This window comes from Rhinoraja longicauda, chromosome 7 (genome assembly GCF_053455715.1).
Source record: "Rhinoraja longicauda isolate Sanriku21f chromosome 7, sRhiLon1.1, whole genome shotgun sequence".
In the NCBI taxonomy this organism is placed as follows: Eukaryota; Metazoa; Chordata; class Chondrichthyes; order Rajiformes; family Arhynchobatidae; genus Rhinoraja; species Rhinoraja longicauda.
Genome location: NC_135959.1, coordinates 74,524,738 through 74,544,086, shown reverse-complemented (window position 1 = coordinate 74,544,086; position 19,349 = coordinate 74,524,738). Strand labels below are relative to the sequence as shown.

The window sequence follows — 19,349 nt, the reverse complement described above, 5'->3', positions numbered from 1 at the left end:
GCACTATTATGGTCTGTATTTTTGTGTGTGCTTATGTGTGAGTGTTCATGTGTATATATATATATATATATGTATAGGCCGAAGGGCCTCTTTCTGTGCTGTAGGACTTTATATATATATATATATACACAAAATGCTTGAGTAACTCAGCAGGTCAGGCAGCATCTCAGGAGAGAAGGATTGGGTGACGTTTCGGGTCTCGACCCGAAACATCACCCATTCCTTCTCTCCTGAGATGCTGCCTGACCTGCTGAGTTACTCCAGCATTTTGTGAATAAATACCTTCGATTTGTACCAGCAGTTATTTTCTGCAGTTATATCTATACACTGATCAGCCAAAACATTATGACCACTGACAGGCAAAGTGAATAACATTGGTTATCTTGTTACAATGGCACCTGTCAAGGGGCGGGATATATTAGGCAGCAAGTGAACAGTCAGTTCTTGAAGTTGATGTGTTGGATGCAGGAGAAATGGGCAGGAGTAAAGACCTGAGCGACTTTGACAAGGGCCAAATTGTTATGGCCAGACGACTGGGTCAGAGCATCTCTAAAACGGCAAGGCTTGTGGGGTGCTCCCGGTCAGCAGTGTTGAGTACCTACCGACAGTGGTCCGAGGAGGGACAAACCACAAACCGGCGACAGGGTGTTGGGCGCCCAAGGCTCATCGATGCGTGAGGGCAACGAAGGCTATCCCGTCTGGTCCGAACCGACAAAAGGTCGACTGTGGCACAAGTCACAGAAAATGTTAATGGTGGTCACGGGAGGAATGTGTCACAATACACAGTGCATCGCACCCTGCTGCGTATGGGGCTGCACATGGAGGACCAACAGCATATTAGGCAGGTGGGCATAATGTTCTGGCTCATCAGGTCATAATGTTTTGGCTGATCGGTGTATATATACACATGATCTATATATGTGTGTATGTGTATCGATACACCCACTTTTTTTCTCATTTATTATATTGTTAACAGTGTACTATGTTTACATGTTCTGTTGTACTGCAGCAAGTAAGAATCTCATTGTTCTCTCGGCGATCGCTTCGCTCAACACCTGCGCTCGGTCCGCGTTGGCCAAACTGATCTCCCGGTGGCCGAGCACTTCAACTCCCCCTCCCATTCCCAGTCTGACCTTTCTGTCATGGGCCTCCTCCAGTGCCATAGTGAGGCCCACCGGAAATAGGAGGAACAGCACCTCATATTTCGCCTGGGCAGCTTGCAGCCCAGTGGTATGAACATCGACTTCTCCAACTTTAAATAGTTCCTCTGTCCCTCTCTTCTCCTCCCCCTTCCCCGTTCTCCCACTGTCTTCCTGTCTCCACCTATATCCTTCCTTTGTCCCGCCCCCCCTGACATCAGCCTGAAGAAGGGTCTCGACCCGAAACGTCACCCATTCCTTCTCTCCTGAGATGCTGCCTGACCCGCTGAGTTACTCCAGCATTTTGTGAATAAACACCTTCATTGTTCTATCTGGGACATATGGCAATGAAACACTCTTGACACTTGACCCTTTTAAAATTCTCATTCTTGCTTTCTAATCCCTCTTGGTTTCACCCCTCCCCATCTCTGTAACTACCTCTGGGTTAGAAACCTTCACTTCTGCTCTCCTACCCATAACGGTGGTCCTTCCACTTGATACCTCTGCTTCTGCATTTCAAATTACCCACTGTGATCTTCACTTCATTTCTTTGTCTATGTTCTCAAAACCTAACCCTTTGATAAAGCATCTGGCTTTGGATTTATATCTCTTCATGCTCAATGTCTAATTTTGTTAATGCTCCTGAAAAGGCTTTCGTGTTAGTCAAGAGGGTAAAGGCGCTCCACCAATACAACCTATTTCAATGTTATCGTGTTAATTCTTTTGCAGACTAACTTTGCCTAAGTATTGGATCGGAAAATGTACTTGCTCTCCTGTCATGTTATTATGCAGGATGTGCTAGCGATGCATTTTTAATTCAAATATTGCCATATACAGGTGTTGATGTAAACTCTTTACTACAAATAAAGTTGCAGCGTCCTTCAAAGATGTTGGAAGATGTTAGGAATCTTGTGGCATGCAACCGGAATGTTGATCAAAAGAATGATGAAGGAGTCACTTTGGTAAGATTTCCTCCTCAATTGCTTTTATCTTGCTTGCTTTAAGTAGTGTTTTAATATTTTCATTTAATCTCTTATTCCCAATGTTGGGAGGGGTCCAGAACCAGGGGCCACAGTCTAAGAATAAAGGGGAGGTCATTTAAAACTGAGGTGAGAAGAAACCTTTTCACCCAGACAGTTGTGAATTTGTGGAATTTTCTGCCACAGAGGGCAGTGGAGGCCAATTCACTGGATGAATTTATAACATATAACATATAACATATAACAACTACAGCATGGAAACAGGCCTGTCCGGCCCTACCAGTCCACGCCGACCATTCTCCCTGACCTAGTCTCATCTACCTGCACTCAGACCATAACCCTCCAATCCCCTCCTATCCATATACCTATCCAATTTACTCTTAAATAATAAAATCGAGCCAGCCTCCACCACTTCCACCGGAAGCCCATTCCATACAGCCACAACCCTCTGAGTAAAGAAGTTCCCCCTCATGTTACCCCTAAACCTTTGTCCCTCAATTTTGAAGCTATGTCCCCTTGTTGGAATCTTCCCCACTCTCAAAGGGAAAAGCCTACCCACGTCAACTCTGTCCGTCCCTCTCAAAATTTAAAAGAGAGTTAGACAGAGCTCTAGGGCACAGTGGAATCAAGGGATATGGGGAGAAGGCAGGCACGGGTTACTGATTGTGAATGATCAGCCATGACCACAATGAATGGCGGTGCTGGCTCGAAGGGCCAAATGGCCTCCTCCTGCATATCTAGTTGTAAATCATTGGTGTTGTAATGTTTGGCTGATTCTCTGTTCTAATGTTGTTATGTTACCTCCAAAACCCTAGCTATTTTCAGTACGGGTGTCAGGGGTTATGGGGAGAAGGCAGGAGAATGGGGTTAGGAGGGAAAGATAGATCAGCCATGATTGAATGGTGGAGTAGGCTTTTGGCTGAATGGCCTCATTCTGCTCCTATCACTTATGAACACTCCCTAATTTATATAAGAGATTCTTGATTAGTACGGGTGTCAGGGGTTATGGTTAAGGCAGGAGGATGGGGTTTGGAGGGAGAGATAGATCAGCCATGATTGAATGGCGGAGTAGACTTGATGGGCCGAATGGCCCAATTCTACTCCTATCACTTATGACCTTACGATCTTGTGGATCCTTGCATAAATCGGATGTTACGTAAGTCTACACTGTGATGTTGTCATGTTCATGATAATAATCATGACCGTTTGACCCGTTGAAACAGCTCCTCTCTTTGACCCTTTCAATAACCAATGATCCTTTGAAATTGTGAAAACCTCATAAAATCCAATTACATATAAATTTCCTTATGAACTTATATTGCCATGTTGCATAATTTGCTGATTCTTCCTGATCAGGCCTCTACCACAATGGGCTGTATCCTGCTTCTCACTCCTACTTCTGAGTCTCCATCTTGGTCTCTCCAGGAATCTCTCGCTTCGTACCGAGCTGCTCACTGGGCTTGTCATTGGGTGGGGTGGAGCTGCCTAGCTCCAGGGCTCTCAGGTCTGGCAGGCAAAAGGTGGAAGCTGGTGTGGAACGAGAAGGTGTGACAGCAGGCACATCTGTTTCAGTGAGCCATCATTAGTCGCCCACAGTTCACACAAGTGACCCACTTTAAAAAGGAATGAGAACCAAGCTAAAACTCTGCACAGCCATGCCATGAAAGAGCAAGATGGCAATATTTTGAAAAAAATGTTCATTGCATTTTCAGATGTTTTTCTCTAAGAATTGCCTTTTCCAAATCACTGCGATCAATAAAAGTAAATTTGCTATTTTGCAATTTTGTCAGCTTTGGCGGCAGCACAAGTGTGATTTATTATGGTTCATCTGAAATTTAGATAAGGCTTCAGCTACCTCTAGTAAATACTCCACCTTTCTGTATCTCCCAATAATATTGTTTTACATCCAACAGCATTTGCTATCCATTGTGCTTTGTTAACCAAATCTCAGAAAACGCTACAATATTTGGTTAATTTATCAACCTCTCCATTCTACAATATTCCCCTGTGCTATTTCATCTAATGGTCACGTCCTTCCCTGCTTTGTCTTTTCAAAATGCAACATCTTGCACTTATCTGAATTAAACTCCATTTGTAATTCCTCAGCCCATTGGCCCAGTTGATCAAGATCACCTTGTAATCTTAAATTATTCCCATTCATCTGCAATATCAATTTTTTGTCTCTCTCCACTGACACTTCCTTATCTGCTGAGCATTTCCTACGGATTAGACTTGCGTTTCACAGCTTCCTTTGTCTTTTGTCCCCCCCCCCCCAACTTTCCTTATTTGTTTATCAATCAGTTGTCTTCATCGGCAGTTCATCAGGTCAGTAACTCTAGTCTCAACACAACACTGATGTTCACTCTGTCCTATAGAGCTATGCAGCATGGAACAGGCCTCTCAGCCCTCTTTGAGCCCACCAAGATGGCCAGCCCCATTTACCTGCATTTGGCCCTCGAGCCCTTATACATCTTAAGGCACTTTAAAACCACTAATGCCTCCTCTTTGGTAATTTGTATCTGATCCAAGGCAAAACAACCACTGTGCCTCAATTCCTTGCCCTCCATGATCTCCTCAGTAACTGGGATGAGAAATATTCATTTAATATCTCCCCATCTCTAATGGTACTGCAGAAAGGTCATAACATTATGTCATAAGTGATAGGAGCAGGATTAGGCCATTTGGCCCATGAAGTCTACTCAGCCGACCGATCTTTCCCTCCTAACCCCATTCTCCTGCCCCCATAACCCTGACACCCGTAGAAGAATCTATCTATCACTGGCTTAAAAATATCCATTGACTTGCTTATTGTTTTGATGTGTTTATGCTTTATTGTTAATTGTTAACTGTATGTCGTGTTGTCATTTGTGAGCGGAGCACTAAGGCACATTCCTTGTATATGCACATACTTGGCCAATAAACATTAATTCATTCATTCAATCATTCATTTCTATCCATTACTAATCAAGCAATCAAAGACTGCCATACTGATCTTTAATGAGGCCAATTAAACCAGCATCTGCAGTTCCTTCCTACATATCTGATCAGGTACAGGACATTTATCTACTGTCAAATTATTGTTTTTATTCTCTAGTGTAATAAAATTTGAAATACACTGCACACCGGCTGTTTGCAGTGGACATGCATTCAAAAAATATTCTTGGATGATTTACCCAGGAAGAAATGAAACATCAATCATTCCACTGAGATTAGCTTTCCAAAATCTAGCAATGCTGAGCTAACGGCAAGGGTTGGCAATAATTTAAAAATTGAATTAACTAAACACATCCAGCCAGCAATTTTTCCAGATATTTTGTTGTTTTCCACCACCTGAGAATCTTAATTTTAAGCATTTACCAGTAATGTCGTGTGTAGGAAGGAACTGCAGATGCTGGTTTACACTGAAGGTGGACACAAAATGCTGGAGTAACTCAGTGAGACAGCCAGCATTTCTGGACAGAAGGGATGGGTGACGTTTTGGGTTGAGTCCCTTCCTCAGATTCGTCCCTAAAAACCAGCGGATGAATACTGACCTCTAACTTCAAGTAGTATAAGAAAATAACTGCAAATGCTGGTACAAATCGAAGGTATTTATTCACAAAATGCTGGAGTAACTCAGCAGGTCGGGCAGTATCTCCGGAGAGAAGGAATGGGTGACGTTTCGGGTTAAAACCCTTCTTTAGTCTGAAGAAGGGTCTCGACCCGAAACGTCACCCATTACTTCTCTGCTGAGATGCTGCCTGACCTGCTGAGTTACTCCAGCATTTTGTGAATAAATACCTTCGATCTCCAACGTCAAGTAACCCTTGCTTTCCATCTCTCTCCATCCCTCCCCTAGCCTAGTTCTGACTAATTTCACTGTCCTCCTGATGAATTCTACTGTTTGTATGCCTCGTGATCACCTTCCCCTCAGCCAACAATGAACCATTCTACATTTCCGAGATCAACATCTGCTTTGATCTGTCATTTTGACCTGACCTAGTCTCCCTCTCCCTGACTCTCCGTCTGAAGATGGGTCTCAACCCAAAACATCACCCATCCCTTCTCTCCAGAGATGCTGCCTGTCCCGCTGAGTTACTCCAACATTTTGTGTCCATCTATAAGTAAAATGATGTTTACTTAAATGAATATCCTACATTGGTGAGATGGAATCCTTATGGTAATTTTATGTAGGTCTGTCGTTACCCCTTTTGAATTCATACTAACTGATACTTAATCTTACCACTCTTTACAGCTACACATGGCATGTGCTAGTGGCTATATGGATGTAGCCACTGTACTTCTGGAGAACAGAGCTGACCCTGATGTCTATGATAACTGCTTCTGGACACCGCTTCATCTAGCTGCAAAGTATGGACAGGTAGATATCTGTCTCAATCCTGGAGATCTCACTTAAACCACACAAATCAACAATGAGTGGAGTTTATTTTAATGTGCAAAATGGTCAGATGATTTGTCAAGAGTCAAGAGTGTTTTATTGTCATGTGTCCCAGATAGACCAATAACATTCTTACTTGCAGCAGCACAACAGCAGATGCAAACATAGTGCACTGTAAATAATATAATAGATGAGAAAAAAAGTTCAGTGTGTGTGTATATCCACACACACACACACACACATATATACGCATGCGCACACACGCGCACACACACACACACATATATATATATGCGCACACACACACACGCACACACACACACACATATATATATACACACGCGCACACACATACACACGTGCACACACACACGCTCACACACACACACATATATATATACGCACGCGCACACACACATACACACACACGCACATATATATATACGCATGCGCACACGCGCACACACACACGCTCACACTCACACAGACATACACAGACACACACAGACACACACACGCACGCACACACACACACACACACACGCACACACGCACACACGCACACACGCACACACACACACACACACACACACACACACACGCACACACGCACACACGCACACACGCACACACACACACACACGCACACATGGAGGGATATGGACCAAATGCTTGCAGGTGGGACTAGTGCACCTAGGGCATTGTGTAGGAAAACTTCAGATAATCCCTTGCTATCCCTTTCTATCCCCTCCCTCTTCCCAGTTCTCCCACTAGTCTTCCTGTCTCCGACTACATTCTAACTTTGTCCCGCTCCCTCCGCCTGAGTTACTCCAGCATTCTGTGTCTACCTAGCTGGGACATTGTTGGCCGGTGTGGACAAGTTGGGCCGAAGGGCCTGTTTCCACACTGTATCACTCTGTGACTCTATGACTCTACGACTGTATATAGTCCCACATCACACAGGCGGAGCAGACCATTGCACGAGCCTCCATCTCTGCTACACCAGGAAAGAGTTGCGCTCCGAACCAAACAGAAAGTGACCAACCAAACCTCATCCTGCCTCCCCCAAAGCCTCCTCATGCCGAAGCCTCGTGAGGCATTCATGGCAATGGTTTAGAGGGATAACCCTCATGGATTTCTAATCCAGTCACCTCCTTTCCATGAGCATTTGCACATGAACAGCAAGTGAAGTCTCCTCCATAGGGTGGCCTCTTTTATTTGCTAGACGACTCAAGCAAATAGGGCAGCACGGTGGCGCAGCGGTAGAGTTGCTGCCTTACACCGAATGCAGCGCCGGAGACCCGGGTTCAATCCCGACTACGGGTGCTGTCTGTACGGAGTTTGTACGTTCTCCCCGTGACCTGTGTGGGTTTTCTCCGAGATCTTCGGTTTCCTCCCACACTACAAAGACGTACAGGTTGGTAGGTTAATTGGCTTGGTAAATGTAAAAATTGTCCCTAGTGGGTGTAGGATAGTGTTAATGTGCGGGGATCGCTGGTAGGCTGAAAGGGCCTGTTTCCGCGCAGTATCTTTAAACTAAACAAAACTAAACTAACAATTCAAACAGGACTTTTTGCAGATGCAAAGTACTGTAAGAACTGCTCAAAAGTGCCACATGTACACTGCATTCTGGGATGTTTGTGCAGAAAAAATATACATAAATGTAAATGATCATAAAATCAGAAAAGATAAGGAATTATTTACTTGTTTTGCACCTCAGTCAATTAATTTTTCACCATGAGAGAAGCAGAGTATTGGAGTAACTCTGCGGGTCATGTAACATCTCTGGAGAACATGGATCGGTGACTTTTCGTGTCGGGACCTGTCTTCAGACATTGTGGGTAGGGGAGGGGGAGAAAGAGCTGGAACAGAGGAGGGTCTGGATGAAACCTGGCAGGTTGAACCAAGAACCAGAGGACTGTAGAGTTTTTTTAATGTACTATGTATGAATGCCTTAAGAAAACTTTGTGTGTGTGTTTTTGTATTAATACGGTCACAGTTGTATATATTTAACATATGAGATAATTCCTTGAGTCCAATACATGCAATACGTGGACCTTGGATTTTGTACAGGGCAAGTTTATCAGAATGAAATGAGACAAAGTATTACGATATTAAATAAACGTGACCTGTTCCCCATGAATAAAGAAGATTGACTGGTAACCTAAGCAGTGGTTTCAATAAGAGATTCAATGGATTTATTCACAAAATGCTGGAGTAACTCAGCAGGTCAGGCAGCATCTCGGGAGAGAAGGAATGGGTGACGTTTCGGGTCGAGACCCTTCTTCAGACTGATGTCAGGGGGGCGGGACAAAGGAAGGATATAGGTGGAGACAGGAAGATAGTGGGAGATCTGGGAAGGAGGAGGGGAAGGGAGGGACAGAGGACAGATTCAATGGAGCAGATATGGATAAACTATTTATACTGACAGGAAATACAGACCAAAGGATATCATTTAAATCTAATAGTAGACCTTTCAGAAGTTGTATATTTTGTTTTATTTCAGGCTGTGTGAATTTGGAATTTACCCAAAGATTCCATGAGTCATAGAGTCTTAGAGCCATACAGCATGGAAACAGGCCCTTCAGCCTAACTTGCCCACGCCTAACTTTAGCCCATATCCCTCTGAACCTGCCCTATAAATGCTTCTTAAATGTTGCAATAGCACCTGCCTCAACTACCACCTCCGGCAGCTCGTTCCTTACACCCACTACCCTTTGTGTTAAAAAGTTACCTCTAAGGTTCCTATTAAATCTTTGCCCTCTCGCCTTAAACCTATGTCCTCTGGTTCTCGATTCCCCTACTCTTGAAAAAAAGACTCTGAGCGTTTACCCGATCTATTCTTCTCATGATTTTGCACACTTCTCACTTCTATGACATCACCCCTCATCCTCCTGTGCTCCAAGGAATAGAGTCCCAGCCTACTCAACCTCTCCCTATAGCTCACACCCTCTAGTCCTGGCTACATCCTCAGAAATCTTCTCTGCCCCCTTTCCAGCTTGACAATATCTTTCCTGCAACATGGTGACCAAAGCTGAACACACAATCGAAATGTGGCCTCATCAACATCTTGTACAACTGTAACATGACCTCCCAGCATCTATACTCAATACTCAATAGACAATAGACAATAGGTGCAGGAGTAGGCCATTCGGCCCTTCGAGCCAGCACCACCATTCAATGTGATCATGGCTGATCATTCTCAATCAGTACCCCGTTCCTGCCTTCTCCCCATACCCCCTGACTCCGCTATCCTTAAGGGCTCTATCTAGCTCTCTCTTGAATGCATTCAGAGAATTGGCCTCCACTGCCATCTGAGGCAGAAAATTCCACAGATTTACAACTCTCTGACTGAAAAAGCTTTTCCTCGTCTCCGTTCTAAATGGCCCACCCGTTACTCTTAAACTATGGCCCCTGGTTCTGGACTTCCCCAACATTGGGAACATGTTTCCTGCCTCTAACCTGTCTAAACCCTTAATAATCTTATGTTTCAATAAGATCCCCTCTCATCCTTCTAAATTCCAGTGTATACAAGCCTAGTCGCTTCAGCCTTTCAACATATGACAGTCCCATCATTCCGGGAATGAACCTAATAAACCTATGCTGCACGCCCTCAATAGCAAGAATATCCTCCCTCAAATTTGGAGACCAAAACTGCACACAGTACTCCAGGTGCGGTTTCACTAGTACAACTGCAGAAGGACCTCTTTGCTCCTATACTCAACTCCTCTTGTAATGAAGGCCAACATTCCATTGGCTTTCTTCACTGCCTGCTGTACCTGCATGCTTCCTTTCCGTGACTGATGCACTAGGACACCCAGATCTCGTTGTACGTCCCCTCTGACTGATGAAGGCTAACGTGCCAAAATGATGGAATGATCCTGAATCGTTAACAGACAATGTTAACATTGAGGTTGCTCAGCAACAAGTGGGTGAAATGGGGTTGCAGAAAAGATCCACCTGGATGATATAGCATAGGTACAAAGGGATGTATAACTCATCTTCCTATCTTTAGCTAGAAAAAAATTGACTAATCCATTTCTGCCTATTGACCTTGCAGACTTAAGTGATGAACAACATGAGTCTACAGTATATCTCTGTTAATCTGTAACTTCCACGATGTCAGATTTGCAGAGCTTTTGCATAATGGATGATAATGGCCTTATTCTGAGATATTACACAGTATAATCTTTTTTGTTTCAGGACGTGGTAAGTTTTTAAGGGGGCAGGTGAATATGGCAACAGGAACATTCTTGCTATTGAGGGAGAGCAGCGTAGGTTCACCAGGTTCATTCTCAGGATGGCGGGACTGATTTACCGGGAAAGAACGGGTCGACTGGGCTTGTATTCACTGGAATTTAGAAGGATGAGAGGGGATCCTATAGAAACATATAAAATTCTTAAGGGATTGGACAGGCTAGATGCAGGAAAAATGTTCCCCATGTTGGGGGAGTCCAGAACCAGGGGTCACAGTTTAAGAATAAGGTGTAGGCCATTTGGGACTGATATGAGGTGAAACCTTTTCATCCAGAGAGTTGTGAATCTGTGGAATTCTCTGCCACAGAAGACAATGGAGGCAAATTCACTGGAGGTTTTCAAGAGAGAGTTCAATTTAGCTCTGAGGGCCAACAGAATCGAGGGATATGGGGAGAAGGCAGGACTGATCAGCCAGTGATACTGATTTTGGATGATCAGCCATGATCATATTTAATGGCGGTGCAGGCTCGAAGGACCGAATGGCCTCCTCCTGCACCTATTTTCTATGTTTCTATGAAGCATGTGATTTTAGAAAGTGTGGGAACCCGGGCTGAAGTGAGCTTGAAGGGAGTGCAGGACCTGAAGACTCGGTTTTAGGAAAGGGAGTCAAGGTGCTATGAAATGGAACATGTGAACAGGGCCCTTGGAGTGTGAAAGGGAACACAGGTATCGGTACAATGTCAGCTCGATGCTAAACCTCTGGGATCCTCAAAGTACCAGGCTGTAATGGATTGTAATAGCTTTACAATGTTTTATGTAGTTTGACATAGTTTTATAGAATTGTCACACATATTGATAAACACAAAAACAGAAAATGTTTCTGCTTCCATTTCAGATTGCTATCGTAAAGTTGCTTTTGGTACATCATGCAAATCCCAATCTTCTGAACTGTAATGCGGAAAGACCCTCAGGTATGTGTCTTGTGTCGTAGAGTCACAGAGTAGATACAGCGTAGAAACAGGCCCTTCGGCCCAACTTGCCCACACCGTCCAAGTCCAATTTACACTAGTCCAACCTGCCTGCGTTTTGCCCCTATCCCTCCAAACCTGTCCTATCCATGCACCTGTCTAACTGTTGCTTAAATGTTGGGATAGTCCCAGCCTCAACTACCTCCTCTGGCTGCTTGTTCCATACACCCACCACCCTCTGTGTGAAAAGGGTACCCCGCAGAGTCCTATTAAATCTTTTCCCCTTCACTTTAAATCTATGTCGCGGCACGGTAGCGCAGCGGTAGAGTTGCTGCTTTACAGCGAATGCAGCGCCGGAGACTCAGGTTCGATCCTGACTACGGGTGCTGCACTGTAAGGAGTTTGTACGTTCTCCCCGTGACCTGCGTGGGTTTACTCCGATATCTTCGGTTTCCTCCCACACTCCAAAGACGTACAGGTATGTAGGTTAATTGGCTGGGTAAATGTAAAAATTGTCCCTAGTGGGTGTAGGATAGTGTTAATGTACGGGGATCACTGGGCGGCACGGACTTGGAGGGCCGAAAAGGCCTGTTTCCGGCTGTATGTATATGATATGATATGATATGTCCTCTGGTCCTTGATTCCCCTACTCTGGGCAAGAGACTCTGCGCATCGACCCGATCTATTCCTCTGAGACCAAGTCAGTGGGTATATTTAAGGCAGAGATAGATAGATTCTTGATTAGTACGGGTGTCAGGGGTTATGGGGAGAAGGCAGGAGAATGGGGTTAGGAGGGAGAGACAGATCAGCCACTCTCAGCTGTAGAATTGTGTCTAAGATAGTTGGAGTAACTCAGCGGGTCAGACAACATCTCTGGAGAAATGGAATAGGTGATGTTTCCGGTTGAGACCCTTCCCCATCTGTAGTTCCTTCCGACACATCTCATCTATAGAACATCTGTAAGACTAGATATGTTCAACAACCTGTGTAGCTATTTCCAATGTGTATACAGCTATATATGTATTACTCAGCTATAGAACATTGAACTTCAAACATTATACCACAGGATCGGGCCTTTCGGCCCACTTTGGTTGCATTAACAATGATGCTAATCTAAACTTACCTGAATAAGGTCTTTATCCCACTATTCTCTGTCTGTCTAAATACTTCCATTAAATGATGCTACAGAATGTAGAACAGCACAGGAACAGGCTAAAACAAACTGTGAATGGGTCCGGACAGTTTCTATTGCACGTATAAGCCGATTGTTCCTGGCATGTTCCTGCTTAGGATGAATAATTGAAGTCAATATTCCACTCTTCTTGACACCATTCAGGTTTGACACTAACTATATAACATTGTGCGCAATAAGCATCCAGAGAAACAAATTATAGCTTGGGTTGAGGAGTTTCTTCCCAATCAAAACTCTTTGGCCAAGATTGTCTTTTTTTTTTAGATTTAGAGATACAGCGCGGAAACAGGCCCTTTGGCCCACCGGGTCCGTGCCGCCCAGCGATCCCCAAACATTAACACTATCCTACACACACTAGGGACAATTTTTACATTTTTACATTTGCCCAGCCAATTAACCTACATACCTGTACGTCTTTGGAATGTGGGAGGAAACCGAAGATCTCAGAGAAAACCCACGCAGATCACGGGGAGAACGTACAAACTCCGTACAGACGGCGCCCGTAGTCAGGATCGAACCTGAGTCTCCGGCGCTGCATTCGCTGTAAGGCAACAACTCTACCGCTGCGCCACCGTGCTGCAGATTCTTGCGGTTCCCCACTTGGACTTTGGAAACGTTTGATCACCAGAGGTGTTTTGAATATGGGAACGCTGTTTGTGTGTTCCCATGTTTTGTGAGTGCACCATTTTTGTTTCTGAGTGGTTGTCATCTACATAGAACCTTTCGGGCAGCACGGTGGCGCAGCGGTAGAGTTACTGCCTTACAAAGATAACAGCGCCAGAGACCGGGTTCGATCCCGACTACGGGTGCTGTCTGTACGGAGTTTGTACGTTCACCCCGTGAAAGCGTGAGGTTTTCACCGAGATTTTCAGTTTCCTCCCACACTCCAAAGACGTACAAGTTTGTAGGTTAATTGGCTTGGTATAAATGTAAATTGTCCCTAGTGTGTGTGTGTGTAGGATCGTGTTAATGTGCAGGGATCGCTGGACAGTGCAGACCCGGTGGGCCGAAGGGCCTGTTTCTACCCAGTATCTCTAAACTATAAACTATAAGAATAGTACAGCACAGGAATAGCCCATAATGTTAGTGCAGGACAAGATGCCAGGTTAAACTAATCTCACCTGCCTGCACATGGTCCATGTGCCTTCATTCACTGCATTTTCTATCCAAGTGCCTATCCAAGCTATTTATAATTGTATATACTTCAATCAGGTCTCCCCACAACCTCCTATTTGCCAGAGAAACCTTCAGATGAAATGACTGCTGATCAATTGTGAACAAAGTTTAGTCTAGTTTAGTTTATTGTCACGTGTACCGAGGTACAGTTAAAAGCTTTTTGTCTATTGGAATGAAAAATATATATTTAGAGATACGACTAGCTTTGCATCTCAGTATTTGTTGCTGCGAATGGGAACCTCTTCAAAAGAAATTTGTGAACACGATCCTGCTCCAATTGTCAACCGCTATCATATTATTAGTCAGAAACACTTTGGAACCTGTTGTTGTCAGAGTGAGGCCCAGACACAAGTTGGAGGAACAGTATCTCATATTTCACTTGGGTAGCTTGCAACCCACTGGTACGAATATTGATTTCTCGAACTTCAAGTAACCCCTGCATTTCCTCTCTCTCCATCCCTCCCCCACCCAAGTCGTACCTTTCTGTTTTTGCATGTCTTTCATTCGTTTGTTCTATCCCTCTCTACATCAATGTCCATATCTCTGTGTTTCCCTTTCCCCTGACACTCAGTCTGAAGAAGGGCCTCGACCAGAAACATCACCTGTTCCTTTTCTCCAGAGATACAGTCTGACCCTCTGAGTTACTCCAACTTTTTGTGTCTATCTTCATAAGAAGAAACTGATGAACAATTGTATGCACCATAAAGATAATTCAGTGTTTATAACCCCCTAGTGTTATAACATAGAAACATAGAAACATAGAAAATAGGTGCAGGAGTAGGCCATTCGGCCCTTCGAGCCTGCACCGCCATTCAATATGATCATGGCTGATCATCCAGCTCAGTATCCTGTACCTGCCTTCTCTCCATACCCCCTGATCCCTTTAGCCACAAGGGCCACATCTAACTCCCTCTTAAATATAGCCAATGAACCGGCCTCAACTACCTTCTGTGGCAGAGAATTCCACAGACTCACCACTCTCTGTGTGAAGAAATGTTTTCTCATCTCGGTCCTAAAAGACTTCCCCCTTATCCTTAAGCTGTGACCGCTGGTTCTGGACTTCCCCAACATCGGGAACAGTCTTCCCGCATCTAGCCTCTCCAACCCCTTAAGAATTTTATATGTTTCAATAAGATCCCCCCTCAGTCTTCTAAATTCCAGCGAGTATAAGCCTAGTCTATCCAGTCTTTCTTCATTTGAAAGTCCTGCCATCCCAGGGATCAATCTGGTGATTGATACATTACATAATATACTTTACCGGTCTGATATTAACAGTTCTGGAAAGATCATAAAACTCAAACTGTGGGGAGAAAAAAGTACATACTTCTGGGAACTAATTTTCCAAGATGCATGCACAATATATATTATTTATAAAATATACATGTTATTTCTCTTTTATTAATTTTTAACAAAAATCAATATTTCATTTTAATATTTTAGTTTTATTGGGGTAATTATTGGTTTAATAAACATAAGCTGCAAATGCTAGCTTTGCCTTGTGTGCAGTCTAATGTAGTTGGTACATTGTCAATAAATAATGAACCTTTCTGATACATTAATGTGAATATTACTCATTGGATATGATATGCAGAGAGGTCCTGTGGAGATGATGACTTAAAATGATGAATGTCTCTCTCTGATTGTTAGATGTGGCCACACCTGAGTATCTCGCAGAAATGTTACTGAAAACAGAAGAAGACTGGAACGGAATGGGAAGACAATGCACAGCTTGCCTTGATTCTGAACTCAGAGAGGAAGCAAACCAAGAACATAATCTCAGCACTCCTATTCCAATGAAACAAAAGTAAGTGGCTTTATTTCTGAGAGGTTTTAATGGAATGGTAGCTTTGTATTTATCGGCCATGGCAGTCATTCAAAGCATAGAAACGCCACTGTAATAGGGGCGGCTTGGTGGCGCAGCGGTAGAGTTGCTGCCTTACAGGGCCAGAGACCCAGGTTCGATTCCGACTACGGGTGCCGTCTGTACGGAGTTTGTACGTTTTCTCCATGACCTGCGTGGGTTTTCCCCGGGTGCTCCGGTTTCCTCCCACACTCCAAAGACGTACAGGTTTGTAGGCTAATCAGCTTTGGTAAAATTGTAAATTGTCCGTAGGGGGGTGTTTGTGGGATAGTGTTAGTGTGCTGGGATCGCTGGTCAGCAAAGGCTCGGTGGGCCAAATGGCCTGTTTCCGTGCTGTATCTCTAAAGCAAAGTAAACTAAACTAAAATAAATTTGACTGTAGGAAGTATATTTTACTTGAACGTTCAAGAGAGTCGCTTGCCTGGAGTATTAGTTTAGTTTAGTTACAGCGCAGAGATACAGCGCGGAAACAGGCCCTTCGGCCCACCAAGTCTGCACCGACCAGTGATCCCCACACATTAACACTATCCTACACACAAGGGGGACGATTTACAATTATACCAATCCAATTAACCTACATACCTGCACGTCTTTGGAGTGTGGGAGGAAACCGAAGATCTCGGAGAAAACCCACGCAGGTCACGGGGAGAACGTACAAACTCGGTATAGACAGCACCCGTGGTCTGGATCGAACCCGAGTCTCTGACACTATAAGGCAGCAACTCTACCGCTGTGCCACCATTCATCCATCTCCTGATAAGACCCCACTACTTTCCTAAACGTCACTTATTTTAGAGATTTTTGGACATGCCATGATTTTCAAAAATAACATCTGAAAGGTTCAGCTCATTGAATCAAATTTACCACAGAATAAATCAATGATACCTATGAAGAGGTGACATACAGAGTTAACATTTAATCAGGAGGACAGATCAGGCAGACTGGTTGATGAAACTGGGAAGGGGGAGGGATGGAGAGAGAGGGAAAGCAAGGGTTACTTGAAGTTAGAGAAGTCAATGTTCATACCGCTGGGGTGTAAGCTGCCCAAGTGAAACATGACTTGCTGTTCCTCCAATTTGCACTGGACACGTTAGAGGCAGGAAACATGTTCCCAATGTTGGGGGGAGTCCAGAACAAGGGGCCACCGTTTAAGAATAAGGGGCGGGCCATTTAGAACGGAGATGAGGAAAAACATTTTCAGTCAGAGAGTTGTGAATCTGTGGAATTCTCTGCCTCAGAAGGCAGTGGAGGCCAATTCTCTGAATGCCTACAAGAGAGAGCTAGATAGAGCTCTTAAGGATAGCGGAGTCAGGGGGTATGGGGAGAGGGCAGGAATGGGGTACTGATTGAGAATGATCACATTGAATGGCGGTGCTGGCTCGAAGGGCCAAATGGCCTCCTCCTGCACCTATTGTCTATTGTCTATTGTCTATTATTGCCTCACTCTGTCAGTGAGATCTCCCTGAAAAGACTCATGGATCTCAGCCCTGTTGACTTCGATAACTTCAGTCTCAGACGCATTGTTCTTTACAGAATCTGTAATCAGGAGCGTAGCACCCTGCAGTTCTATGACTGTGGTTCCTCCTTGCTCCTCCACCTGCCTCAGGAACACAAGCACTAGTTGTGTCAGTATTAAAGCTAACACTTTTGGGGCAAAGAGCAGTTAGGAACATCTTCTGAATGTTGTTCAGACTCCTGGATGCCTCCATCTTAATATAAGAAAATAACTGCAGATGCTGGTACAAATCGAAGGTATTTATTCACAAAATGTTGGAGTAACTCAGCAGGTCAGGCAGCATCTCAGGAGAGAAGGAATGGGTGACGTTTCGGGTCGAGACCCTTCTTCAGACTGATGTCAGGGGGGCGGGACAAAGGAAGGATATAGGTGGAGACAGGAAGATAGAGGGAGATCTGGGAAGGAGGAGGGAAAGAGAGGGACAGAGGAACTATCTAAAGTTGGAGAAGTCAATGTTCATACCGCTGGGCTGTAAGCTGCCCAGGCGAAACATGAGGTGCTGTTCCTCCAATTTCCGGTGGGCCTCACTATGGCACTGGAGGAGGCCCATGAAAGAAAGGTCAGACTGGGAATGGGAGGGGGAGTTGAAGTGCTCGGCCACCGGGAGACCAGTTTGGTCAATGCGGTCTTAATATGTCTTTGTGCCTGTTTGCATGTAAGGATGTTTCACAGGTGATTGACGATCGCTGATGGTAGTCAGGTGCACGTCGTTGCTGTTTTCAGGTCTGATTTTCTCTGCATTTAATTACATTTAAAAATACTCTATTAATTATGTTTCCAAAATGCAACCTAACAGGGAAACTGCTAATCTAAGAGTATAATCGCAGCATAATGGATGTAATCAAACTGATTGCATGGAGCTCATGACATTCACTCACTTGATGAGTCAACACCATTGGAAGAAAGATTGAAATCAGTAATGAGATCGAAGGTACTCAATGTGTAGGAAGGAACTGCAGATGCTGGTTTACACCGAAGATAGACACAAGATGCTGGAGTAACTCAGCGGGACGGCAACATCTCTGGAGAGCAGGAATGGGGACGTTTCGGGTCGAGACCCTTCTTCAGGCAAGAGGATTATATAGGGCAGAATTAGTTAGGTGTATTTAAGATGGTTTCCCTTAAACAGCATGAGGATAGTTTAACTCAAGGAAGGACCTTGTTTTAGGAAGCAAGTCTGGTTAAGTGACTGGAGTTACGGTGGAAGAGCATTTTGGAGATAGTAATCATGAAGTATTGAGATGGTTTTGAATAAGGATTGTTTTGAATCTGGATGTTATGGACAATAGATAATAGATAATAGGTGCAAGAGTAGGCCCTTCGAGCCAGCACCACCATTCAATGTGATCATGGCTGTTCATTCTCAATCAGTACCCCGTTCCTGCCTTCTCCCCATACCCCCTGACTCCGCTATCCTTAAGAGCTCTATCTAGCTCTCTCTTGAATGCAGTCAGAGAATTGGCCTCCACTGCCTTCTGAGGCAGAGAATTCCACAGATTCACAACTCTCTGACTGAATAAGTTTTTCCTCATCTCCGTTCTAAATGGCCTACCCTTTATTCTTAACCTGTGGCCCCTTGTTCTGGACTCCCCCAAAGTTGGGGGAAAGTACTTAATTGGGGCGTGACTGTAGGGAGCAGGAGCTGAGGAGGGTAGATTGGGATCGGTTGTTATTGGGTAAGTCCACAGATGACATGTGGGGAGTCATTCAAAGTGCAGGATCAGCATGTTCCGGTAAGGAGGATGGATAAAGATGGCAAGGTAAGGGAACCGTGGATGACCAAGGTAAACTTGGGCATGAAGAGAAAGTAAGCATATGCCAGATTTACAAAGGTGGCACTAGACAGGGTTTATGAGGAACTAGACCAAGTGGACCCGTTGGGCCCAAACCTCTCCTGCATTGGTGCAGCACCCTCTCCTCAGGTGGGCCTAAAATTGTCGTG

General features: G+C 44.5%; 1 protein-coding gene across 1 annotated transcript in view; it reads left to right on the top strand.

The window, feature by feature from the left end:
- myo16 (myosin XVI) overlaps positions 1-19,349 on the top strand; it is a 249,127-nt gene that overhangs the window by 75,260 nt on the left and 154,518 nt on the right. The window contains exons 6-9 of the mRNA XM_078402895.1: positions 1,977-2,101; positions 6,354-6,479; positions 11,590-11,665; positions 15,678-15,834. Coding sequence (XP_078259021.1) covers positions 1,977-2,101; positions 6,354-6,479; positions 11,590-11,665; positions 15,678-15,834 — 484 coding nt within the window. The remainder of the gene's footprint in view (positions 1-1,976; positions 2,102-6,353; positions 6,480-11,589; positions 11,666-15,677; positions 15,835-19,349) is intronic.